This window comes from Pangasianodon hypophthalmus, chromosome 25 (assembly GCF_027358585.1).
Source record: "Pangasianodon hypophthalmus isolate fPanHyp1 chromosome 25, fPanHyp1.pri, whole genome shotgun sequence".
NCBI lineage: Eukaryota > Metazoa > Chordata > Actinopteri > Siluriformes > Pangasiidae > Pangasianodon > Pangasianodon hypophthalmus.
The window spans coordinates 2,988,141-3,013,645 of NC_069734.1; the positions used below are offsets into that span (position 1 = coordinate 2,988,141).

General features: G+C 38.2%; 2 protein-coding genes across 3 annotated transcripts in view; both read right to left on the minus strand.

The window, feature by feature from the left end:
• The window catches only part of golm2 (golgi membrane protein 2), an 18,174-nt gene extending 9,856 nt beyond the window's left edge, over nt 1–8,318 (minus strand). The window contains exons 1-2 of one of the 2 annotated variants that reach the window (XM_053229577.1): nt 7,057–8,318; nt 4,937–5,044 (exon numbers count right to left, since the gene is read on the minus strand). In XM_053229577.1, the coding sequence (XP_053085552.1) occupies nt 4,937–5,044; nt 7,057–7,275 (327 nt within the window). In that variant the 5' untranslated portion in view covers nt 7,276–8,318. The remainder of the gene's footprint in view (nt 1–4,936; nt 5,045–7,056) is intronic. The other variant, XM_053229579.1, reaches the window with a different exon arrangement.
• Nucleotides 8,319–10,860: 2,542 nt separating this feature from the next.
• fam189a1 (family with sequence similarity 189 member A1) overlaps nt 10,861–25,505 on the minus strand; it is a 128,809-nt gene continuing 114,164 nt past the window's right edge. The window contains exons 6-12 of the mRNA XM_026937470.3: nt 24,376–24,536; nt 21,794–21,929; nt 15,629–15,707; nt 14,204–14,770; nt 14,100–14,126; nt 13,524–13,846; nt 10,861–12,114 (exon numbers count right to left, since the gene is read on the minus strand). Of these exons, the coding sequence (XP_026793271.3) occupies nt 11,911–12,114; nt 13,524–13,846; nt 14,100–14,126; nt 14,204–14,770; nt 15,629–15,707; nt 21,794–21,929; nt 24,376–24,536 (1,497 nt within the window). The 3' untranslated portion in view covers nt 10,861–11,910. The remainder of the gene's footprint in view (nt 12,115–13,523; nt 13,847–14,099; nt 14,127–14,203; nt 14,771–15,628; nt 15,708–21,793; nt 21,930–24,375; nt 24,537–25,505) is intronic.

Sequence of the window (25,505 nt, forward strand, 5' to 3'; positions counted from 1 at the left end):
TCTCTGTTCTCTCTTTCTTTCTCTCTCTCTCTCTTTCTGTTCTCTCTTTCTCTCTCTTTCTCTTTCTTTCTCTCTCTCTCTCTCTTTCTCTCTCTCTCTCTCTCTCTCTCCAATAACTGCATATCAGTGGCTCAAGCCTTGAGATGGGATGCGTAAGAAATTAGTTCTACACACAAGAGCATTTTAAGGACAAAAACCTGACAAAAGTCTTGAAATAAAACATCTGAACAAGGTCTTGACGTGTGGTAACTGCGGTATAAGCGGAATAATTGACGGTGAATTATTAGAAAAATACGGCATATTATTTTTTCTAATAATTGTACGATGTGTCATCAGTTATTCCTCACTCGACATGATGCATTATTAGATATGTTCATAACACGTTACATCACCGAGCCCCACTTTCCATAGTGCCTTATGAGAAGATATAACGGCGATACATTAGGTTATAAGCGCTACTTATAATGTATTCTTTTAACAGTTTATGAACAGTGCTACTAACTGCAATGCCTTTCCATAAATAATTATAATGTTTTGTATAACTTTCTGATGTGTATATGTAGTTTTTTCATTTTGTTTTCTTTCTACCAAATAAAGTAAAAAAGAACTCCTTATGCAGTTTTTCTATCGGATAAATTACATTTTATTTAATTTATAAATTTTAACAAACACTTAGAATTTATTAAAATAAATTTAGTTATTAAAATAAAGTTTAAAAATGTAGTAAAAAGCATGCAGGTTGAGGTGGTGATTAATTAAAAGTAGTGCAGGTTTAAATTAATATTAACGTACTCGTTTTAATACGTTAGCGTTTCTATAGTAACAGCTCCGTCAGAGAGACTTGTACAAAACGGGCGCTCGGCGTAAATGTTCACGTATTAAAAAACGTAATGTTATTCAACAAAGAACAAAGAAAAGACCTTTAACATATAAGGAAGGAGTCTCCAGTGTCAGAGCTTTGTAACAGTCAAAGATCAAAGCAGTAACAGTCAAAGCTGTTACTGTTTTCCAACACCGGAAATCTCATTCATTAATAAATAATTTGTTTAAAAAAAAAAAAAAAAAAAAAAAAAAAAGATAAGTGTTGTAAAATTGCTGTGGTATAAGAGGAATAAAACACTTCAGGACGTGCTGTTATGGGAAAATAATCGACTTCATGATGGGAACAGTAATTCTGCTTCATTACAATCAAACGTCATTGATTATTTTCCTGGAACAGCATGCCCCCAAGTGTTTTATTCCTTACATAACACCTACATTTTTCTGAAAAATACATTATGGTGTTGAATATACAGTACTGTGCAAAAGTCTTAGGCACATGCAAAGAAATGCTGTAGAGCAAAGATGCCTTCAAAAATAATGAAATTAAATGTTTCTACATTTAAAAAAAAAAAAAAAAAAAACTATAAAGAGCAGTAAACAGTAATAAATGAAACAAAGTCAATATTTGGTGTGACAATCCTTCGCTTAAAAAAAAAAAAAAAAAAAAAAAACAGTATCTCAGGTACAGTGTGTGCAGTTTTATAAGGAAATGAACTTTAACTGTCTGTGAGCTGCTGTGACAAGTGAATTTCCCCACTGTGGGATCAATAAAGTTTATCTTTTCTTATCTTATCTTCTAAATGTTACTGAGCATCTTGCAGAAGCAGCCACAGTTCTTCTGGAGACTTTGACTGTCGACTCGCTTCTTATTTCTGCAGCGAAACCCAGCAGCCTTCATTATGTTTTTATCTGAAAAGTGTCTCTTATGGAATCTGCCGCTTTCTTTACTGACATACAAACATTTTTCTGTAACATTTCATTTTGTGCTGGAAAACTAATGTTTGGAATCTAAAATGTTTTTGTACTGAATCAATAATGTAGAAGTCAGAAAATAAAAATCTATAACAAAGTTTGTACTAAAAAAAAATAGAGTGTCTAAGACTTTTGCACAGTACTGTATATCATGAAAAACATCTTTGAGTACGTCACAATTTGATGTTTGTGACCTGTATCTGCAGGATTATTAAGTCACATGGTATTTAGACAATTACTGACCCTCTGCGCTCACATTAGGTGGCACAGCTGCACGTGCTGATTTCTCCCTCAGAACAGATCGAAATAAGACCATTACACTTTAATATACACGAACACAATACTCAAGAGGCTTCCCGAACCAGTCCTGACTGGATACGCCACATTTTTGCTCTTTCACAGTCATCAATGTGCTTCAAAACAGGTACTCGGTGTTCCTGACAGGTTAATAAAAGAAGCTGAAGAGAGCAGAAATGCGGGCCGTCTAGGGGCCCAAGCACCTTTAAAGGAAGTCATTTGCTGATGAAATACTGAGCTGGAACAACAGGATCTGGACTGAAAAGGCAAATAAAATAATCCATGTTTCGTCTGGACAATTCCCAGGGGGAAAAAAAAGTTCTCCAGAGAGCTGCTTGATATGCAAGGTGGAGTTTGCTAAGCACACAACACACAACCCCTTGAGCAAACATCCGCGATTGTGCGGTTTATAATATGAATGGTAAGACTGATAGGACACACCCCTTCAGCTGCGAACCTCCAAAGCTCCAATGGAGGTCCAGGATGCATATTAATACAGAGAACAAAAGAAGGACTGGACCCTGGAGCAGCGAGCCAGGACGCCGTGGTGGGGTTTTCTCACCGCACAGATGGGTCACATGACCACGGAGCAGGAGAGCTCCTTCACACATCAGCGCTTCTTCTCAGCATCGGATCAGAAGTTCAGAACTTCAAGCACTCACACACTGTGAACTGTTCTAACGGCATTTATTTCCACTATTGCTGCAAAAAAATTCCACTTATTTTATACAAATTTTCATTTCAAATTCATTTCCTGATTTTTCCTTGAACTGCTTGTAACCCTTTGAGCTAAGCTTCTTGAGCTTAACAGCTCTGTAATGTAATCCATCCAGCCTCTCTCATGACACTGACTCCTAAACTGATTCCAACAAAAAATTTAATATCCAACACAACAGGCACAGAATGAAGCTTTAAACAATCGTGTAAGCCACAAAGCAACTGACAAATCGGAGAATGCAGAACGACCTGCTCTGTTAAAGGTGTGGCTGAGAGTCTATTTAATTTGATATGTGACACCAGGGACTTAAAATAGTGAACACTGCATCCTAATCTAAAGCTACGCCGACTGGTTAATGTACCATAAGTCACTGTGAAATTTATTTAGCGTATATATCTAGCGTATTACGAATTATCATCACACGAGAGATAAAACCTGAATTTTTACCACTTAAATAACAATAATGGGTGTGGATGCGGGTGTCGGCAAAAAAGCAAATGCTTGGCTTCGTGAACCATCGCACATGATGACAGCCAAACTTTTGGACCAACTACTACAGTTATACGAGTAATTCTAGTAGGAGCAGTGAATAAAAAAAAAATGACAAGAAGAAGAAGAAAAAAAAAACACATGGACACAAATACTGGTGTAAGTCGGATATTTCTACTCATACTAATTAAAAATGCTCCGATTCGAACATCCGATATCACGTGACACTATGTGACGTAAGCCTAGTGTATGTTAACAAACAGACGACATGAAATAACATCTGGATCTGGACGTGTTTTGCGATTAAGGTCTGTTACGTTCTCAACGCAAGCCGTAAAGCAACGACGCAAGAATCTCCACAGGCGGTGATCTGGTGCTGCTGATAGAGGCGCTATATACAAACAAAACTGAATAAGTGTTGATTTCCGTAAATAGCAGTCATGTCATATCTCAGTTCTACGTGTACTCTGCTGCCCCCCTGCAGATTAGTCCTTTACAACTCCAGAACGTGTGTGAGATACGTAAGCAAATGATCTACATTTTAAAAGTTTAGCAGTTTTTACAGAAAACGATATCAGCATCAGTATCAGAGGAGAAAAAAGTGGCATCGTGCCATCTCTAGTTTTATAATACTTGATGAATAATTATTAATTTATAAACTTATGATCGAGTTGCATACTGTGCCTAATATTTGAAAACATCACTCTGAGAAATAAAGGTGTACCTTTGTACATTTAAACATAATTTAAGACACATCACTGGACCACTACAAGCTGATGAAAACACAAGTGTCTTTAATTTGGTTCGCTCCATTTCTGCAGACATTTAGTGAAGTCTTGTTATAAGGTTTGATAAGGCTTCACATAACGCTTCACAAAGCTTCATTATGCCTCTTAAAGCTTCATATAACGCTTCACAAGGCCTCAGAGCTTCATGATGCTTCATAAGATGATTCATAACTCTTCATGAAGTACATGAAGTACATGTGTCAAGTTGCGCACTTGCGGTCGCGTTTGCATACTTGCGTAAAGTATGTACCACGCCTAATGACAGCAATCAAAACAAATCAGACTGCAAACTGTGCTCCTTGAAAACATCAAGACGAAGAGCGTCAGCATCTTCCTAAAATACGATGTGTGTTCGAAGTGAGCTGCGTGAAGGAGCGAGGACGCGAGTGTGCAGAGAAACAGTCGCGTGAGAGAGCACTTCATTTCAGCGAGCACTGAGCTCTGAGACACTTCGCTGTTAGGCGTCTACATTTCGTTTGCGAGTCGAGGTACATTTCACGGCACATCCTTAACGAACACGGTTGCTGACACTGCTCGGGGTGCTCTTAATTAAAGATATTGTTTAAACGTTATAGCATCTTAAACATAAAACTCCACCCAACGTAAACAAAGCCGTATAAAATGTTTCACGGTTGATTAACAGTAAGTAGGTTCTCATACTCAGTATGAAAAAATCGTATTAATGCATCCCAAAAAAATAAATAAATAAATAAAAAATAAAAAATCTTGCTCGGAATTAAATGTATATAGGTTAAAAAGTCTTGCTTACGGCCCCTTGAAAGCACACAAGTAAGTGAGAAATCGCAGACAGTGTCGTTCATCAGGACCAGAAAACCCTGAGAGCACCCACCTTCTCATCCGTACACTTTTTCACGAGTGCGTCCCGCGCCTGCAGTTTGCTCTCCAGCACGCTGTAGTCACCGTCCTTCTGGTCGATCTGACGCCGGTGTGTGTCCACCTGCAGGACGGAGCGAAAAGATTAAAAAACCTGTAGCACATCAATCAAACCGCGCTGCATCACTGCAAATATTCTTCAAATGTAGGTTAAGTATCGATATTGTGATATACAATCACCAGTCGTCTAATCAGCCAATCATGCAGCAGCGAAAACACTGTTAATGATAGAAGTCAGAAGAGGAGAACATCCTGACGGGTTCGAGCTGACGTGAAGCGTACGATAGCTCACATAACCACTCTTTACAACCGTGGTGAGCAGAAAAGCATCTCAGAGCACGTGGAACCTTGAAGAACACATCGGGTTCCTCTCCTGACAGCCGAGAACAGGAATCTGATGCTACAAACTGAACTAGCTGAGATTGGACAAAGAGCAGGAGACGTTTTTCAGAAGTCAGCAGAGATTCTGATGTGAACATTCACTGAAGATCTTGACCTGTATGATTTTGAATACTGTGCTGCTGTGACCTGATTGGCTGACTGGAAAACTGCAGGGGTTCCTATTAAAGTGGCCGGCGTGAGTGACATGTCAGCGAATAACTGTACACAGTGCATGTAATCTTCCACTCTGTTTTACTTTTACTACTAACCTGAGTTACTTTTTAATATTTTTTTTAATCTAGTTTCAAAAAATTGATTTAAATCTGCAAGCCATAATTGATTAAAAACCTCATCTAACAATCTGGATACGTTTTTCTACAGAGATCCGATACTCGGTTCTGATAACAGGCCAAATAAAAACATATCGGATATCAGATCCTGTAACAATCGATTTTAGAAATGTTTCCATATAAAGAAACGTTGCTGGTTTTTTTTTCTCTTTTGTTAGGATTGATTTTATTACCTTTAAGCTGTAAGTGATTTTTTGTGTGAAAGACATTTTTGAAGTTTTAAAACTTAGTATTTATTTTTTAAATAATATCAGCTGATACTCGAGGCTTCAGTATGAGAAGAAAAGGTGATATCATGCCATCGCTAATTTTATAATATTTTAGGAATAATTATTAATTTATAAACTTATGAACAGTATATTTGAAAACATCACTCTCAGAAATAAAAGTGTATCTTTATACATTTAAACGTAACATTAATCCCATCACTGAACCACTAAAAGCTGATTAAAGTTACACCACGAGTCCCTTCCTTCTCCAAACATTCGAGGAAAAGTAGCTTTAATTTAGCACGCTTCATTTCTGAGACTCAAAATAAGTCCATATTAAGCAGGCACTTAGTGGACAGTCTTGTTATAAAGCTTCATAAGGCATCACAAGGCTTAACAAGGCTTCACAAGACTTCACAAGACTTCTTAAAGCTTCATAAGCCTTCTTAAAACTGCTTAAGGCTTAATATAGCTTCATAAGGCTTGACAACACTTTATGAAGCATTATAAGGCTTCATATAATGCTTCATAAAGCTTAATGATGCTTCAAAAGGCTTGGTAAAGCTACATAAGCCTTTGTAAAACCTCAAGACACTTCATATGTTTCAGAAAGCTTCATAATGCTTCCAAAGGCTTCATAAAGCTTTATAAGCCTTCAAAAAGCTTCATGATGCTTCAAAAGGCTTGATAAAGCTTTATGAACCTTCATAAAGCTTCATAATGGTTCATATAATGCTGCATAACGCTTCATATAATGCTTTATGATGCTTCAAAAGGCTTGATTAAGCTTTATAAGCCTTCATAAAGCTTCATAATGCTTCATGATGCTTCAAAAGGCTTGATTAAGCTTTATAAGCCTTCATAAAGCTTCATAATGCTTCATGATGCTTCAAAAGGCTTGATAAAGCTTTATAAGCCTTCATAAAGCTTCACGATTCTTAATAAAGCTTCACGAATCTTCAAAAGGCTTGATAAAGCTTCCTAAAGCTTCAAGAGGCTTGATAAAGCTTTATAAGCCTTCATAAAGCTTCATGACGCTTCATATAATGATTCATAAGGCTTCATATAACGTCATAAAGTCTGAGGCCGCTTCCTACAGCTCTGTGATGCTCTGTGATGCTGCATGAGGCTCTGACCTGCAGCATGAGCTCGGAGTTGCGCTTCTCCAGGCGGCTGCGCGCGGCGTCCGTGCGCTTCACCTGCGCGTGCACCTCGGCCAGCTCGTCCAGCGCGCGCCCGTGTTCCCGCGACACGCTCCAGTAGTTGTAGCTCAGCAGGACCAGCACCACCATCATACCGATCAGCAGGAAGGACGGGAGCCGACCTCCGCGGCGATTCGCTCCGAACCCGACCATGGCGAGAGAACCAACCGAACCGAACCGAACCAAAAAAAAAAAAAAAAAAAAGTAAAAGAAAAGAAAGAAGGCGAGCGCGAGACTGGACAGTTCACTGCATTAAGGACGATCTGAACACACACACACACACACACACACACACACACACACACACCTCGCCTGCTCCCTTCCGCACAGTTGGCGTTTCTTCCCCCTCTCAGCTTCTCTCTTATTTCATTTCCTTGTTTGCATGAACAGCAGCGCGTGCATCATCAACCCTGCCGATGTGGCGTGTCGTCTCACACACACACACACACACACACACACACACACACACTCTAGCAGCAATGCGCACGTGCACTAAGATGCATTAATGCACTTTTCCTGCACACAAATATCCTCAGCTCATCAGTTGAAGATGAAGCTCTCTACAGTGCGATTTTAGCTCTATCCTATATTTAATTTAATATATAACCACACAAACCGTGCACTGATGTTGCTTTAATGCTGTCCAATAAATCCAAGTCCTATTTTTTATATAAATATATATATTTATATTCAGAAATTGTGGAAGCACAAAATGGCTAGCTCAGTCCTATTCTGTGCCAACGGGGCACCTAGCATTCGTGTTAGCCTTAGCATTATCATTATGCTCAGGGTTAGACACTTAATATGTGCTTAACACGAATACGAAACGCATACATTTCGACATGCATGCACTAAACAACAACAACAACAACAACAACAACAATAAAAACAGCTAGATCATTAGCGTTGCTAGCCAACGCCAAACCGCAGCTAATTCCTTCACAAGCTAACTGACGTGACTAGCTCAATAAAACACCCCAAAACAGAGCACTAACTCCACACACAGCCGCACGGAATTACCCCAGAATAATGACTACACACTCTACACGAGTCTTTATCGCCGTTTTTCCGCACAACACACCGATTTCGCTTTAATTCCTGACAGCCAAGTCGCCTTAACGAAAACCGTCAAGAGCAGCGAAAAAGGTTGTCCTGTCCAGAATACGACGCAGACTGACACCTGCGACACCCAATCAGAAAGCACGATTCTGGAACCTGGACGCTGCTGATTGGATAGTTATCAAGCTCAGTGATACATGATTGGACGCGCAATGATGGAGGCGGGATTTGTATTAGGACTTGGAATAAATGTAATAATGAACAAGGTATGTTCTCTAGGCAAGAAAAAAAGGTGCTGAACTGTACTTTTACTTGTTGCTGGCGTGGTGCCTTTAAAAAGAGACTTCTTTTGGACCTTTATTATGTATCTTTCACCTTTAAAAAAAAAAATTAAAGGTCACTTAAAGAGCATTGATGTACCTGAAGAGGTACAAAAGGTGTCTTCATGATCATACTACACCTGCAAGAAAGTGTATATTTATTATTATTATTATTATTATTATTGAATTTTTAGTTACTTGTAATCAGGTTTGACTTGTCTCTCTATCTAAACCTCCATAACTCAGAAACAATTAAGGCTATAAATAATATTACCTTATAAATAATACACACTATATGGCTCATGTACTTCTACTGCTGCGGTTCCTCTCGGCCTCCAGACCTGCCAGATCCATCCTGATACCTCTTCTGTTTCGAGCTTGGACACTTCCACTAAAGTGGATGATTCCACATGGATATCCTAAAGAATTGCACTTCCCAAAAAACAGTACATGATCTTTAAAAAGTGAATAATGTCACCTGGATTCTGCAGATTTGTACCTAAGAACTGCTGCTGTAATCATAAAAACCCATCCTGTTGCTCATCCCTGGATTCTTATTCACACTGTGCTCATACTGAACATCCTTCACTTCCAACACACTGTATTTACTCCTCTACACCTGTACAGACTGTACATAATTTATAATCACACTATCAGCTGTCGCTCTAGAGGAAGAGGAAGGGGATCCATTTTGAGTCGGGTTCCTCTCAAGGTTTCTTCCTCATGTCGTCTCAGGGAGTTTTTCCTTTGCCATTGTCGCCTCTAGTTTACTCATTAGGAATCTAAAGAGAAATATATACAGTATAAATCATATTCTTTCTAAAGTACTGAAATTAAAGGACCATTTTCAGTGAAGTTTCCAGACTCAGGTGTCATGTCACAGATTTAAAAAGACTCTCTTCTGCCACCTGCAGGTCAGACATTTAATTTCACATTCAATTTTATAATTCTGTCAAAATATATAGATTATTTTTTTTAAAAAAAGGGAAATTTTATGTGAAATACCTGAATAAATGTCTGATATAAAGACATGTTAGAATGTTTTTAACATGTTAATGTAAATACTACTGTATAATATATGGATGAAATCATAGATATAGATGAAATGCTTGCAAGTTTGGATCATACTCATTCTGAATTATTTATATATTAAAATACTCCTGACACGTAATGTTACACAAAAAAAAGTAAAACATAAATGTTCAGTATTTCTCATTTTCTTATAATTATATATGAATATTTCAATTCCAAAATAGATTCATATCACATATATCACTAGTTAGCCAGCTAGTTAGCTGCTAACAAAGATATTAAAATTTCACAGGGACACATTTTTGAGCTTTTTGTATTTAAGTTTTGATTTGCTTTCATTGTCATTGTTTCACTGATTTATTTATTTAACAACAGTCACACATTAAAAGAAAATAGCTAACATAACATTTGTCACAGGGATACAAGTGGGATTTCTGTGTCTGTGTTTTGATTTGCATTATTTTCTCACTAATTTACAGAACAAGAATCAAACATGTCAAAATATACATTACCATAACTATATATTTATATTTTTATCACAAACATTAGCTAAGTTAGCTAGCCGGCTAGTTAACTGCTAAGAAGCTAACTCACGCTTCACAGGGTCGACATGAGAGGGATTTTAGTGGCTGAGTTTTGATTTGTATTTCATTTCTTTTTCTCACACATGTATTTAACAGTAATCAAACCTATGAGAATATAATGTTGCAATAAGAATTAAAACTTTTTTTTTTTTTTTTTTTTTTTTTACTTAATCACTAACATTAGCTAAGTTAGCTAGCTAGTGTAGAAAGCAGGTTTTTTGGCTAAACATTTTTGGACTCCACATCATCCTATAATCTCAAAAAAGCCTCTGTTTTAGATGAAAACAAAAATGTGACTTTTTAAAATAAAAAGAATTTTGAAATAAATCAGCCAATTAAGAAGAGTTAGTCGTTTAAATACGAGCATCAGTAATAACAGAAAACTAAGGAAGTGTAGTCTTTAAAGACTATAAAGTCTAAGCACTGAGCACAGCATCAGTAATTTTCATACACAGATTTAATTTAGGACGACAGTAGTCAGTGTTGCCAACGCGTTTCAGGGGAAAGTTGCTAATGCATGCTCAAAAAGTCACTAGAAGTCGCCTGATGACATCATTGTATCTTAATGATCATTTGCATATAACGTGTTACATGAAGAAATAATAAAATAATAGATTAGAATGTACTTGTTATAAAAAGAAGGTTTTAGTTACAACACCACAAATGAAATATTTATGTATTTACAAAATACTATAAAAAATAATGTAAATAAAAAACAAACAGTGGTAGTGAGCAGTCAGGAAATAGGAAGGAAATGGTTGCGGGTGGAATAACTCGCTTTATTACTATCAACAAAGGAGTGTGCGAATGGGACAAACAATGATGATCTGTGATTGGTTGTTGGGATAAATGCTGATCAGTGATTGGTAGTTGGGATAAATGGTGATCAGTGATTGGTAGCTGGGATAAATGGTGATCAGTGATTGGTAGCTGGGATAAATGGTGATCAGTGATTGGTTGTTGGGATAAATGCTGATCAGTGATTGGTTGTTGGGATAAATGGTGATCAGTGATTGGTTGTTGGGATAAATGCTGATCAGTCATTGGTATTTGAGATAAAAGGTGATCAGTTGTTGATTGAAGGGATAAATGGTGATCAGTGATTGGTAGCTGGGATAAATGGTGATCAGTGATTGGTAGCTGGGATAAATGGTGATCAGTGATTGGTAGCTGGGATAAATGGTGATCAGTAATTGGTTGTTGGGATAAATGCTGATCAGTGATTGGTAGTTGGGATAAATGGTGATCGGTGGTTGATCGGTGGTTGCTTGCGTGGGGTTGCACAAGCAAAACTCAGTCAGGTTTCACACACTGGTGGAGAGTCGACCAAACCTGATTCCTGATTGCAAGCAATGATAGGAAGCCACACACAACATTACAAACTGATATTTTTTATTCATAACACTGAAAGAATATCACACTGAGGTAAGTTAAGTAATCCAACAATGTGGAGTTTTTTTTTCCTGCAGTCTCACATCAAACAACAAAATCCCGTCCTCATCAGAATCAGTTTTGCTAAGAGTCAGATTCATCACTTCTTTCCTTCCAAAACGTAGCGTTGTATCATTTTTTAAATCCATCACAGATCCAAAACTCCAAGCTTGCAAACATTCTGACTCTCAGACAAAATAAATAAAAAAAACACCCCCTGAAAATGAACATTCTTTTACGTTGTGTTTTATTTTTCTTTGATGATTTGATGCATTCTGCGTGCTACCGTTCCTGCTGATGAGCCTTGGCACGATAGTTTATGAGTGGGAGGAGTCCTGTGGTCCACAGAGAAAGGTCAGAGGTCAGAGGATGGTTTCCCTGCACACACTGATGAGGCTTTTGGGTCGTTGAGGGAGGTCGTGACCCGGGTCATCATTAGCTGATACCCGAGGTTTATTACACCGGCGCAAGGACGGGGAACTCAGCGCCCCGCAGCTCTGTAGATGCAGATCATCGAGAGTGTGTTTTCTGAGGCTGCTTGTGATTGGCTGCGAGTGTGACATCACCTGCGACATCAAAGAGTTTAACAAATGATTCAAAGCAGAGGATCTCCAGTCGGTCCACTTTTCAGTTCCTGACCTAATCAAGGACTTTAGCTTGCTAGTGTTAGGAAATTAGAACAAAAAAATTCTTCTGATTGAAGGCCAAAGGTTGGACATAAGTGTCTCTATCACGCGCTGGCTTTCTATTCAAACATTTTGCAAACATTTTTTTAAACAAATTTCCAAAAAGTTGAGTTCCAAAAAAGAAAATGAGAATGAATCTGTATTTTCATCAACTACAGTCATGCTAAAATCTTAAAGATGACATAAAAGTGATTGCCCCCAGCTGTGCACAGCTGTTTTTCGTCTGTGTACGGAAAGAAAAGAGCGCAATGTTAGCAAGCGCTTTATGCTGGTCAGGGTTGTGGTTTAATGTTTTAATTAAATCAAGGAAAATTATCATTTCTTCATCCGTCCAAACAGCACATGAGCTCCTCTGAAGCCATGTTTATATTTAGATGTGTCTCTAAACTTACATCTCCAATTTCATCACTTATTAAAACAAATTTCCATCATGTTTTTTCACTCTTCTTTATTAATACACCAAATTTTTTCACCGCAACTCAGTGTAATAACCTTTTTTTTTATATTAAGTCATTTTTTCCAATGTCCATTCTTTTTTGTTTTTTTTTTTTAAATTTGAGGTCAACTACATTTTCAGTTCACTTCTGAACAACTAATCCAGACCAGACAGGAACTACAGTATGGGCCATGGAGAATATAATGTTGAAACTGTATTAATGTTTTAACTTTAAATAGTTAAAGAATGTTATAGCACAGCGTTGCTGAATTCTCGATTCTGATTGGTCAGAAGGTGTTGATTAATTTTCTATAACAGCGCTCTGACAGGTTTATATTAATGCACTCGTTCTAACGAGTTATCATTTCTGTAGTAACAACTTCCACAGGGACTTGTATGGCAGACGCTCCACATAATCAGAACAAAAATGTATGTAATTATTGATGTGGTGAAGTTTTCTGTGAAGATACGTTTATTTAACATTAATGGAAGGAGTCTCCAGTGTCAGTGCTTTGTACCAGTCACAGGTAAAGCTGTAATCTTTTACGTTTTGCAACATGTGAAATCACTCGCTCCCATGACAAGCTGCACTGTTTTGTGATTACAGGAACTTGTTTCATGGACGTTCCACAACATTAAATGTAAATATAAGTGGATAAAAACTATGATGTGTCATTCTTTAATAAAAAAAATCATTGGCAAATTGTATAAGAGAAAGGATGTGCTTTAATAGGAAAGAAATCAAACTCAGGGTCGTAACAGTAACTCCGCTTCATGACACCAACCCATTGTTGATTATTTTCTTATAACAGCACACCCCCCAAGTGTTTTATTGCTTTCTTTTATTCCTCACCTGATCAAGAATACTGGCGCTGAACATGGCCTCCTCCATGTGCTTCTCATCCGATTTGATGACGCACTTGATGCTGTTGACCACCTGCTGCACTTCAGGAGGCAGGCTGCAGCTGGAGTGCTCCAGGAATCGCGCCACCAGGATCTTAGTGTCTTTGTAGGTCTGGAGGTCGGCTAGCGAGTGAGGCCGCTCGCTGGAGGTGGGGTGCAGCGTGCGGCCTTTCAGACGGAGTTCTGCTTTCCCACAATCCTTCTGCTTCTTCACTCCACGGCCACTGTGTTTGGCACACTGGGATGCCGTACCACCTGAAAGCTCCATGAATGCTGTGGGAATGAAATGTCAACTGTAACTTTCATCGCATCCACGTATCATAGAACAGTGCGACAAAGAAGTTAGCAGAGAAGTTAGCAGAAGAAATTCACTACGTTACTGAAGATCGCTGTGCAGTACGGTCTGGCAGAAAAAATATTCTAGCTAAATATATGGTGGATGTGATGACAAATGTCCGTCAAATTAATGATTCCACACAAGTTTTAGCTCCGCCCACATGTCCCTGTTTCCTTGGTGATTTCTTACCTGCAGAAGTACAGCCACAGCTCTCAGCTGCAAACAAAGAAATAATGCATTAATAAAGGAAAACATTTACACATAATCTAAACAGAGAGAAATGGCTGACATACGTCTATGTACAGAGTTACAGGAAATAGGGTCGCTGGTGGACCGCACAATCCTCGCTAGCTTGCGGTACCGCCTGGCCCGGAGTGAGCGAGCTGAGGTAGAGGAGGGATGTGGCACCGAGGTGGAAGAAGGTGACCAGACGCTGAAGCATAACCGAGCGCCTCGCGATCGCCCAGAAGGAGATGGTAAAGCACCAGAGTCGGAGACACAAGGCTGGACTTCGGGTACTGGAGGAACAGGAAGTGTTAGCTTCAGACTGACTCGCTCTCTTGACTCAGTTGAAGGCTGGGTGGTTATGGAGCTCTCGTCCCTCTCAGGCGCAACAACGTTCTCGAGGGAGCGTGTGATGGAGTCCTGCAGGATCGAGGACTCGCTGTGGTCCAGGTTAGTGTGAGAGCGAGCGTGACAGCGAGTGCTGTGCTCCGGGCTGGTGCAGCTGGTACAGAGCGTCGTGTACGGAGATAAATCAGAGCCCTGCACCTCCAGAGAGCACAGATCATCTGAGGAACAGCTCTGGTCAGGGACGTCTGCTGATTCAGACACCATCGGGGACGCGCTGTCCACTGACGCTGGGAGAATGATACAAAACAGGTGCCAGTATTAACAGTATTCATTTCCAGGAAATAGATATTACATGCGTTTGGGTGTGTTTAAGTCATAAATGTACTGTAATAAATGGAGTACACAGTTTTTTGAAAAGCAGCACATTTTGGATTAACTCCTTTACTAATTATGCAAGCAAAGCTCTTCCAAATAAAGACATATATAAAGACAATAAATTTGTAAACATATTGTAGCTCTGTATATTCAGAGACAATACACAGGGCTGCCTGGGTTGTGTGTGTGGGTTTTTTTAAACGCCAAATTGGGCTAGTTATAGAACAAAAAATGCCTGCAAGACCTGGTTTTAAAGCAAATGATGGAAATTAAATCAATTTCCAAAATAACAGGCTAGGGCACACGGTGTATCTACAATGTCCAGAAGTATTTCTGTCATAAGATATATTGCAAAAATTAGGAGAGGGAAAAGGGGATTATGGAGTGGATAATGAAACCAGGCGATAATGAAAAGGCATACTGCAGATACTGCAAATCAGAAATGTGTGTGAACTACAGACCTACAGTGACTGAGAAAAAGAAGACAAACGTGCATCCCTTTGCCAGTGACCAAACCTTCTGGGCTGGTTTCAGGTCTTGGTAGACCCGACTGGCTGGAAGTCTTTTTTTAAGATTTGGCAACCCTGTCTACACAGAGACTAGTTTTTAGAAGTGTTCTTTTCAGTTCTGTTTCCTTTTAGTGTATACACTTCCATACTGTTTACTAAACTTATTACACCATCCGCTTTCAGAACGTTAGCCATGTTAAAGAAGTGTCTCAGGACAAAACCTTTCGTGTTACTTTAAAGTTAATTGTGATGAATTCTCACCCTGAGTGCTGAGGCCGGTGGTTGTGTTCCTCTCACAGACGCTGGACTCGGTGGCCTGCTGCTCCAAACTGGTGGTGGCCTGCAACAAGCACACAAAGCAACATCTTTACATTAACATTATATCTATTAGAAGAATACCAATACCACAGTGACGACCAAAAGTCTGAGTCGAAAAAGTCTGGGCTGTCTACCAAGAATGATCTGTATTTCATCAACAATCAGAGCCTAACATGAAACTATGTACATATAATCATAAACTTTAGAGGTACAGCTTAGCTCATCAACGTACAAAACTATTTAAATTTATCCTCAAAGATACTACAGATGTCTTTAAGATCCAGTTGATATTCATGTTCTTCTAATTACAGGTACCAAAGACAAACTTTAGTGATTAGCGCACCTGAATGATAAATGTTTGTATCCCCCCCAGAAAAAAACATTAATGATGTTAAGGTACAAAATATACATCTTATGGTATGACTGCTGTGAAACCTGATCTCATGGGGAAGTGTAAATGAAGAACGGCGATGTGCTTGGATGTTTTTTCCCCCAATGTTTTACAAATGAACATTAACTTTTTGTAAAAATTTGTGCAACTTGTGACACAATAGCAATAGGACGTGACCCTAAAACTTCAGTCCAATCTCATTTTTAGTATATTTTTGAAATCCAAACTGTTCTGACACCATATTTTAAATTAATTTGGCTGCGATGTAGGATCCTAACTCACAATGTTAACTGTTATCGTGCATTAAAGACGATGTGAAATGTAAACTTGGACCCATCCATCTGCAATGTGAAATGTCACATTTGGGCAACTTTGATATTTTCCACTGGGATATGATTGACTTGTGGAAAAGTGGATGTTGTACAACACACACAGATTCTAGCTGCTAGCCTGCAGTCAGTTGTGAAGGACTGCTTGACTTCAGCAACATCACCGGCACTCGTGTTAAATGTGGCATAAACGTTTCTAACATATCGAACATATCAAATCTGTTCATGTGCTGATTCCTCCTTCAGCCTTCCTGGCTTTTAGTGCCTGGAGAACATGCTCATGTGTGGGAGGAGGAGAACCCATAAGGAAAACACCTCTTACTGAAAATGCTGACATCTGGCAACCCAGCAGTGTTTAAAGGATACTGACAAAACTTTATCAACAGGGGGAGATGTTGCCTTTCATACCATTGTAATGTTTCAATTGAGACACACACTCTTCCTGATAGGAAAACATTTTGCTGTAGGGTTCTACATAGAACCTTTAAGAGAACCTTAAATGTTCTGTTGATACAGAGCTCCTGTTTAGTCTATAAATAGCTGACTTCTTCATGGCCTTGTTTTTAGCACTTTGATCTTTTTCAGTTTCTGTTTTTTTTTTTTTTTTCAAAACAGAAAATGACAAAAGCTTCACCGGTCATTGCACAAGCACTTGAGTGTGTAACGACACATCAAGTTTGTAATGATACTGTGTCCCAAATGTCCTTTGTTTTTTATCTCCCATGCATAGTCGAGGACGCAAATCTCTTTGGTCCCGTCATGAATTGTGAGCTCGCAGTCTCGCGGTTCTCGTTCCCGAGTCTCTGTGAGGTCCACAAAGCCGTACAGGCTCACATTTTTCATTTTGGGAACAAAATGGCGCTTGTGACTTCTCTCTATGTGCCCTTTTGCTATTATTAGCTAGCACTGATCACAGCGGATGCGTTTATTGACCGCAGAGAGAACCATGGCTGCTGCAACCACATCCAAAGCACTGATGAAGAAAACAACGCTGAAATAAACTGCATATCTTTACGTGTCATTAGCTGAACTTGTCATTAAGCAGGATTCGGGAAGGAGCTGATTTCTCTATCATTGCAGCATTCACATTAGTCGTCTGAGTGAATAAAGACACATCGGGTTTGTGACAGCGTCGTGCCCCACGTGCCTGTTTCTTCCTCCCATATGAAGCCTTGAGGACTCAAAGACTCAAAGACTAACACACAGACCCACTTTGCAGAAGCCATTAAAGTGCCTTTTGCTTTGTCCTTTTTGCTTTTTAAGACTTTTTCACACTAGAGGTTTCTTTCTACAGAAAAAAGGGTTGTCTGAAGCACCTTCTTTGAGATGAAAAAAAAGACAGACACTGAAACCATAACTGTAGCGGAGTTTAAATAGCCAGTGTTGTTTTCATTCATAGTAATAATAATAAAGATTTGATTTATTTTTCAACATTTACTATTTATCTTGCTACACTGAAAAGAAATTCATGAATCAAAATATATTTAAATTAAAGGCAGAATTTCCACTTAAGTAAAATATGTAAGTTCATCTAAAAGTAAAGAGGTAGAGTTTATGTTAAACTTATTAAACAGAAATACAGATATTTACGAACTTCATTTATTGTACTAACACGGACATTACTGAATATCAGTATGTGACTGAGTTTTCTGTATTATTATGGATTTGTCTCTGGAATTGTCTCAGACTTATTTGCATTTGTACTTGGACTTGTCTTATTCTTGGACATTGCTCTTGCAAAATATCGTCTTAGTCTTGACTGAGAGTTTGTAAAAATAATGTCGGTGTTGTCTTTTCATTTCACATGCACAACGTTTAAGCAGAAGTAATTCCTTCTTGTAGAAAAAAGCCTCATCATTGGCACAATGTCAATGTCGCTTTCATTTGGACTCGACCCCCTAAGGACTTGCTCTTGACTCGATCTCGGGTAGTCTTGGATCTGAAAACAGCGGTCTTGACTACAGTCCTAAAGTCGTGCATCACATTACATATCAGTGAAAATCCCAAAACTAACAAATTTGTTATTCCTAGTTACACTGCAACGCTTTTTTAAGCTCCTCATATCACTAACGAGACATTTTTTTCTCCTGCTTGCCCCCCGAGCAGTGATCTGATTGGTCAGGAGATAAAAATTACTTGACATCAAAATTTCATTCAGCTCCATAATCAGGATGAAAATTTTAGTTTCTAGAGGTCTGCAGAAAATGTGTCCTAGTTAATATATCACAATGTCAAATGTGTACGACACCAAGTGATAATAATTAATCTCTCTTATTTTATTCTTCTATTCTTACATAAACTTCTCTGACTTCTAGAAGTTCATCTTTCATATTTCTTAAAAATGACACAGTCAATTGACTTCATATTAAAGGAGTATATAGAATAAGAGGTCCTTTGTAAGAGTGTACCTTTTATAGTGTCTACTTATTGAAATTTAGATTTTTAGCAGCCAAAATTGAAGACATATCACTATTTCTTTCCCTTGCATATTTTACAAACTTGTCACAGTTTCATATCATCTGACATGAAGAACAGTAGAGTAGAGATTAAGAAATCATGTATTTTAGCCAGTTATTGCAAATTATAAAACTGAGCTGTTCATTATTTTGTATATTACAGTCTACTTACATAAAAATGCAAAACAGACATTCTTTTCTTGGAACAGGATTCCAGGAAAAACACAGTAATTAATAAAAAATTGTGCATGTAAACTTTCCTAGTTTCTACATCTTCACTGAAACAGACGAGCAGCAGCTTGGTAAGTGGCGGTTACCGTAAAACCCCGTAAATACGCACAAAAATAAAACCACGTGAAATCTCGGAGTCCTCAGCCATGATTTCATTAGAAACTAAACCTCAGACGCTATTGAATATCACAACTGTAAATATTGTAAATAATGTTCAGAGTGGATTTTTCCTTTTCCTCCTTCAAGCAGAAGAGTGATGAGGGTGCTACAGTATTGATGCTGAAGTTAAACATGGTAGTTTACAGTGGAAGTGGGTTAATGATGACATGAAACAGACGTAATTAGTCCACCACATTTCTATATCCTGCACCCGAGTGACAAACTTTGTTAAGCAGGGAGCTGTGGATTCAAATTGGTCATAACATCATCCATAAATAACCCACTGCCAATTCTAAATCATATTTATATTTAGAACAGACAGCAGCGTGTAAATCAATATTCCTGTCTGGATTCTTAAAAAGACATCAATAAAAAAAAAAGTAAAAGAACGTGGTGCTTGGATTGATTCTTGTGCCACGTTTAATCACCACCCACACAATGTTTCTGAGTGCTTTCGTTACTCGATACTGCATCCCCTGGGAGAAAATCAAACGAATTATTATCCAAAATTGGTGTCCTTTCTTCTTTTTATTAACGCCGTGGAATTCCTCCTGACTGCTTAGCTTCAGTGCCGCTCCAGCACAAATTATAACCCATTGCAAAAGCCACTCTGATTATTTTTTTTCCCAGCCATGAGTGCACGAGAAGAGCTCTTCAGTACGGCTTTGCACAGATGAATGAGAGTAATTGAAAAGGACTAACACTTTCGGAGGATTGCAAATCCCCAGGACAGCGGTCTCATAAACTGTATTAAGAACACAGGAATGCCTGTGTGAACAAAAATGATATAATAAAATAAATTTGCTGATCCATTGGCATTTCGAGGGTTCGTGTCCATGGCCCTCGCACAGATGAAACTGTCTTCAGACTTTGTCATGTGCCATGACTCAAGACGTGAGCACGGCGCTCTCTAAGATTAGGTCTTCGGAGGTCAGCAGTGAATGAGGTCAACTGCAGAGGGAAATCTCCTAGTGTCCTTAATGATCGCCATTTATCACTACACTCTCTCTTTCTCTTTCACACACATGTACACTGATAATTGAATCTTCTTTTCCTTCAAATCATTTCCTTACTTCTAGTCTTTTAGGATGAACTGCTTTCTGTGCTGATTCTTTTTTTTTAATTTTTTTTATTATTCATTTCGATGCAATTTTGTCCGTACTGCACCTCAAACACAGTTTCTTCCCAAGTCTTACTCTTGCTTCAGTGAATAATCTGACCTGGATGCTGAAGATTTGTACCCAAGCACTCCAAATTAGGTACAAATTAGTTTGTTATGTTTACATTTACAGCATTTATTATTATTATTATTATATTGTAATATCTTTTTGCACTTTATTCCACACTAGAACTGTGTACTGGTCAGCGCTGCTCTGTCCTTTACTGTGCTTATTGTCCTGTTTTAGTATTATTGTTAGCACATGATTGCACACGTGCACTTTATGTAGTCCTGTGTAGTCTTTAGTTAGTCCTGTGTAGTCTTTAGTTAGTCCTGTGTAGTCTTTAGTTAGTCCTGTGTAGTCTTTAGTTAGTCCTGTGTAGTCTCATGTAGTAGCACCATGGTCCTGGAGGAACGTTGTTTTCTCTCACTGTGTACTATACCAGCTGTATATGGTTGAAATGACAATAAAAGCCACTTGACTTGACTTGCTGTTGTAATCATAAAGACTGTCCTGGTGCTCACCCAAGACTCTTATTCACAATCTGCTCCTACTGAACATCTTTATCACACTCAGTAACACACTGTTTTTCTTTACACTCCTACACCTATATATTATAATGATGTATAATCCCACTATACGATGTCACCTAGATGAGGACGGGTTCCTCCGCTCTAAGCTTTCTTCCTCATGTCGTCTCAGAGTTTTTCCTCATCAGTACTGTGTGTGGTTTGTTCATTAAGGATCTAAATCTAGATCCGGATTTCTGTAAAGCTGCTTTGTGACAATGCTGATTATGAAAAGTGCTATACAAATTAAAATGTAATTGAACTGAACATTGAACAGTATGGGAACTAGAGATAGTTTATCATGCTTCCCAAACTGACTGTAAATTAAGTCAGAAACAAGACTAGTCCTTCTTGTTACTAATTTGTATGCCTGAAATACCCTTAAAATATACTTCAAACAGGAAGGAAGTCACCTTGCTGTGACCTTGACCCTGTTTGGATCGATTCCAAAATCTAATCAACTTATCTGCTAGGCAGAATGATCATTCCATATAAATCCTACAAACATTCAACATGTGCTTCACATATGTGAAGTTTAGTCCATTTGAATCAAACCCTGGTGTCTTCCTGAAATTTAAAACTATTATGACACACCACTTAATACATATGTATTTATTTACAAAACCCTTATATCAGTGTAATGAATGACGTTAATGATTTGAATTAGTTCAAACTGGGTGACTTTGGATTGATGCATCGATTTAAAAGATAACGTAATTGTAATGAATTGATGCAACAAATGAACAAAGCATAATACAGTTCCTGACTAGCTGAAGGACATGAAAGCTGCAGGCGAGTAAAGGTGTGTGTTACCTGGCTGGCGGGGGTCTGACCCACCACCGACTCGTACGGAGGAGGCAGCTCGGATGGATACACGATTCCCGGGCTGTTAATGGGAACACCGTATATGGCACTGAAGGGGGAGTGAGGGAAGTCTAGATGCAGACCTCTGATGGAGGAAAGAAAAGTTATTTCATTTTAATCTCCAATAATAACAAACCTCACACTGAGACCACAGAATATATTTAGAGTTTATAGTGACTACACTGTTTTAAAATACATGATATATCACATACAAGACGGTCATGTGACAGACACTAAAATCACAATTTTTGTTTAATATCGACAAATATCATTAATTTTAAAAACTTTTATTTCACAATAATACACATAGTAAATGTGTAACTATTATCAATTTTCAAAATGATTCAAGAAATTTGGGTAAGTACAAACCGTTTTGTGTTCCATAAAAAAAAAAAAAATCATTTTTATGGCCACATTTGGAGCACAAATCCAAATATCAGCATAAAGATAAATCATTCCTGCTTATGAGAAAGGATAGACTTTTCTGCATCATCCCTCTGACTGTTACAAAGCAGTGACACCGGAGACTCTAAACATCTCCTCATAGAAAACTTCACCCTATCAATGATATGACAGTTTTCTTTGTTATTTAACAAACTTTTTTTTTTTTTAGATTATGTGGATTGTTTATGTGAAAGTCCCTGTGATTTGCAGCTGGAACTACTGTCATAGATGCTGCTATAGAAAATAAATCAACACCTCCTGACCAATCAGAATTGAGAATTCAGTAAAGCTGTGATATTAAAACTGGTAAAACTTTTTAGATTATATTTCATAGATGTTACACTGTTTAAAAAGTCAGCTTGATATCATAAGAATTTGATCAAATTTAAACAAACGGTGTGGTGGGATTTTTTTAAATATAATTTTATACAAATTATTCCTGAGTATATTAGAAATACTCAGTCTTAATCTTTGGAGCAAATTGTTAGTAATTTGCATGTCTGCAGTTGTATTATTATTTTTTTCTGTCAGGATGAGATCCATTGCTGCAGTATCTCATTCTTTTACTTCGCTTCCTCAATTCCTTTTCTTTATTCCGTACTACTGAGGCATTAAACGCTGTCCCGCTCATCTCCATGATCTCTCAAAGCTTCCAAGCGTCAAGCCTTGAACATGATTTTTAGTTTGAAACATATACTCTTCTGTTTATTCTGTATTAAAGGCTTCATGGTGAGTGTGATCCAGGGCCAAAGTGACTCGTCAGCAGGTTTTTACAAGGGTGAGAGAATGAACGGAGGATTTACACCGAGATCCCAACACCCACCCCCTCAACACACACACACACACACACACACACACAGCTGTTTCACAGTGTGGGCCGTCAGGAAAGTGCTTCACCTTAGGTTAATTACACCAGCTAGCTTTAATGAACATCATGGAGCATCAAATGCAGCCACGTTACAGCATTATGCTAATCTAGTTTAGTTTTATTTTGAACTTTCTGAACCATGCCTTTGGAGAACACAGGGGTTTGGGATTGGCAGAATTTACAGTTAACATTACATATATTTCCAAAATGTCATCAAATGAAAATACAAATTGTAATAAGTTATTTTTTTAGTTACTGTTATTCTGAAAGGTAACAAGAAGATTTTTTTTAAACATTACCCCCCTGCTGCATGTTTTCTTTATTACATTTTCAACATCAGGCAATTGTAGAGTTCCAGAAATTTCTGGGTTGGTTCTGGTTTAAGATTTCTTTAAGTAGCTCCAGCCGTATCACAGGTTCATATTAACGCTCTCGTTCCAACACGTTATCGTTTCTATAGTAACAGCTCATTCACAGGGACTTGTATGATGTACACTCCACATAAATGTTTTTAAAAACATCTTACTATTTAAAAAACTTTGATTTGATGTGTAGTTTTCTGTAGGAAGATGTTTATTTAACATGTAAGCAAGGAGTCTCCAGTGTCAGGGCTTTGTAACAGTCAGAGGTAAAGCTCTAACTTCAAGTTTTCCGACATCTTCAGGACAGAGGACTTTATGTTTTGCTGTCTCTCGATAACTTAACAAGCGGTGCTTTTTTGTCTTATTAACTTCATGAGAGAGAAAAGAAAGAGAGGCTTGTGATGGAATCACTGTTTAACGCTAACATGATAACTAACTTATTTTGTGGATGTGTTTAGAAGTTAAAAACATGATGTGTCATTAAAAAATGTGTTTAATAATTTATTAATAAATGTAACTGTTGGCAAATCGCTGTGGAATAAAATAATCAGCTCTGAGGTGGTAATAGCCTGACACGATGTAAACACCATCCCACTGTGCATTATATTCCACTAACTGTGTGCTACATCATGGATTATTCCTTACTTAGATTCCTCATGCGGATGTTTTCACTCTTCACCAAGTGCATTTCAGAGAAAAAAATTATATTTGTTGAAGAGAAAGTTTCTAATCATTGTGTATAGTTTATTGTACACAATCCTTTCTGCACATTACCTTGAAGGGTGTCATTAATTCTAGGGTAGACTGTATAGTGTGTGTGTGTGTGCATGAGTGTGTGTTTCTCGGTGGGATTGTACCTCTGTCCCTCCAGCACGGGGGTGCAGGTGTACTCTGGAGGGTAGTACGGCGGAGGGGGAATGGGCGGGATGAACTCGTCGAAGTCCAGCGTCTGGTGAAAGATGGTGCCGTGAGGGGTCATGCAGTCAGCGCTCAGAGCCCGCGCTCTGTGAGGCATGAACTGGAACCACACGGAAATACAGGAATTTTTACAGAAAAATTACGCATGACATCTTGTGGAAATACACCGTCAAGATAATGTCAGCTCTGAAGTTTAGCCACGAAAGCAGAGCAACACTTTTGGTGTTACTTTTATTTTAAAGTGTGTGTATTGAATCTTAAGGTACTTTAATAATAATAATAATAATAATAATAATAATAATAATAATAATAATAATACATTTTATTAATAGAGGAGCTTTTCAAGATACTCAAAGATGCTTTACATAAATAAAAAAACAGTCAGAGGACAACACAATAAAAACCATAGAGCATAATCACATAAAATCAAAAAACAGCACAATAAAATCAGTAGCAACAACATTAATCAGAGACTAAAAGCAATCCTGAAAAGGTGAGTTTTGAGTAATGACGTGAACTTCGGTGAATCTCGGATGTGTTTGGGAAGAGAGTTCCAAAGGGAGGGGGCAGCTTTGGAAAATGCTCTATCACCCCAGGTCCGGTGCTTAGTTCTGAGTGGTACAGACAGGAATCTGGCATCAGAGGAACGGAGACTACGGGACGGAATGTGATATTAACGAGGTTGTTAGCTAGTTATGTTTCTAATGTAGAACAGCGGGTTTGTGTCATCCAATTTTGCTCTCTTGGATTCAAATTCACGATCTCCCAATGACATAGGAGCTCAAAAGCCCTTATAGGTTTTGTTGTTTGTTTGTAACAGTTGTCATTAACGAGTTATGAAGGTGTAAAGTGTTACAATAAGTTTATGCACACACAGGAGAGAAATCAGACTGTCCTGAGTTACACTTGTTTCTTCATGGTTTAAACTGTTGTTTTTGTGCAGCGAGCGTGTTTGGTGATTTCTTTGTATTTCCACCCTGCACCGTGAGACGAGACTAATCCCCCTCCTGCTCCAGTGATCCGTACAGCAGCCACAAGCATGCTAATATCTCACACACACACACACACA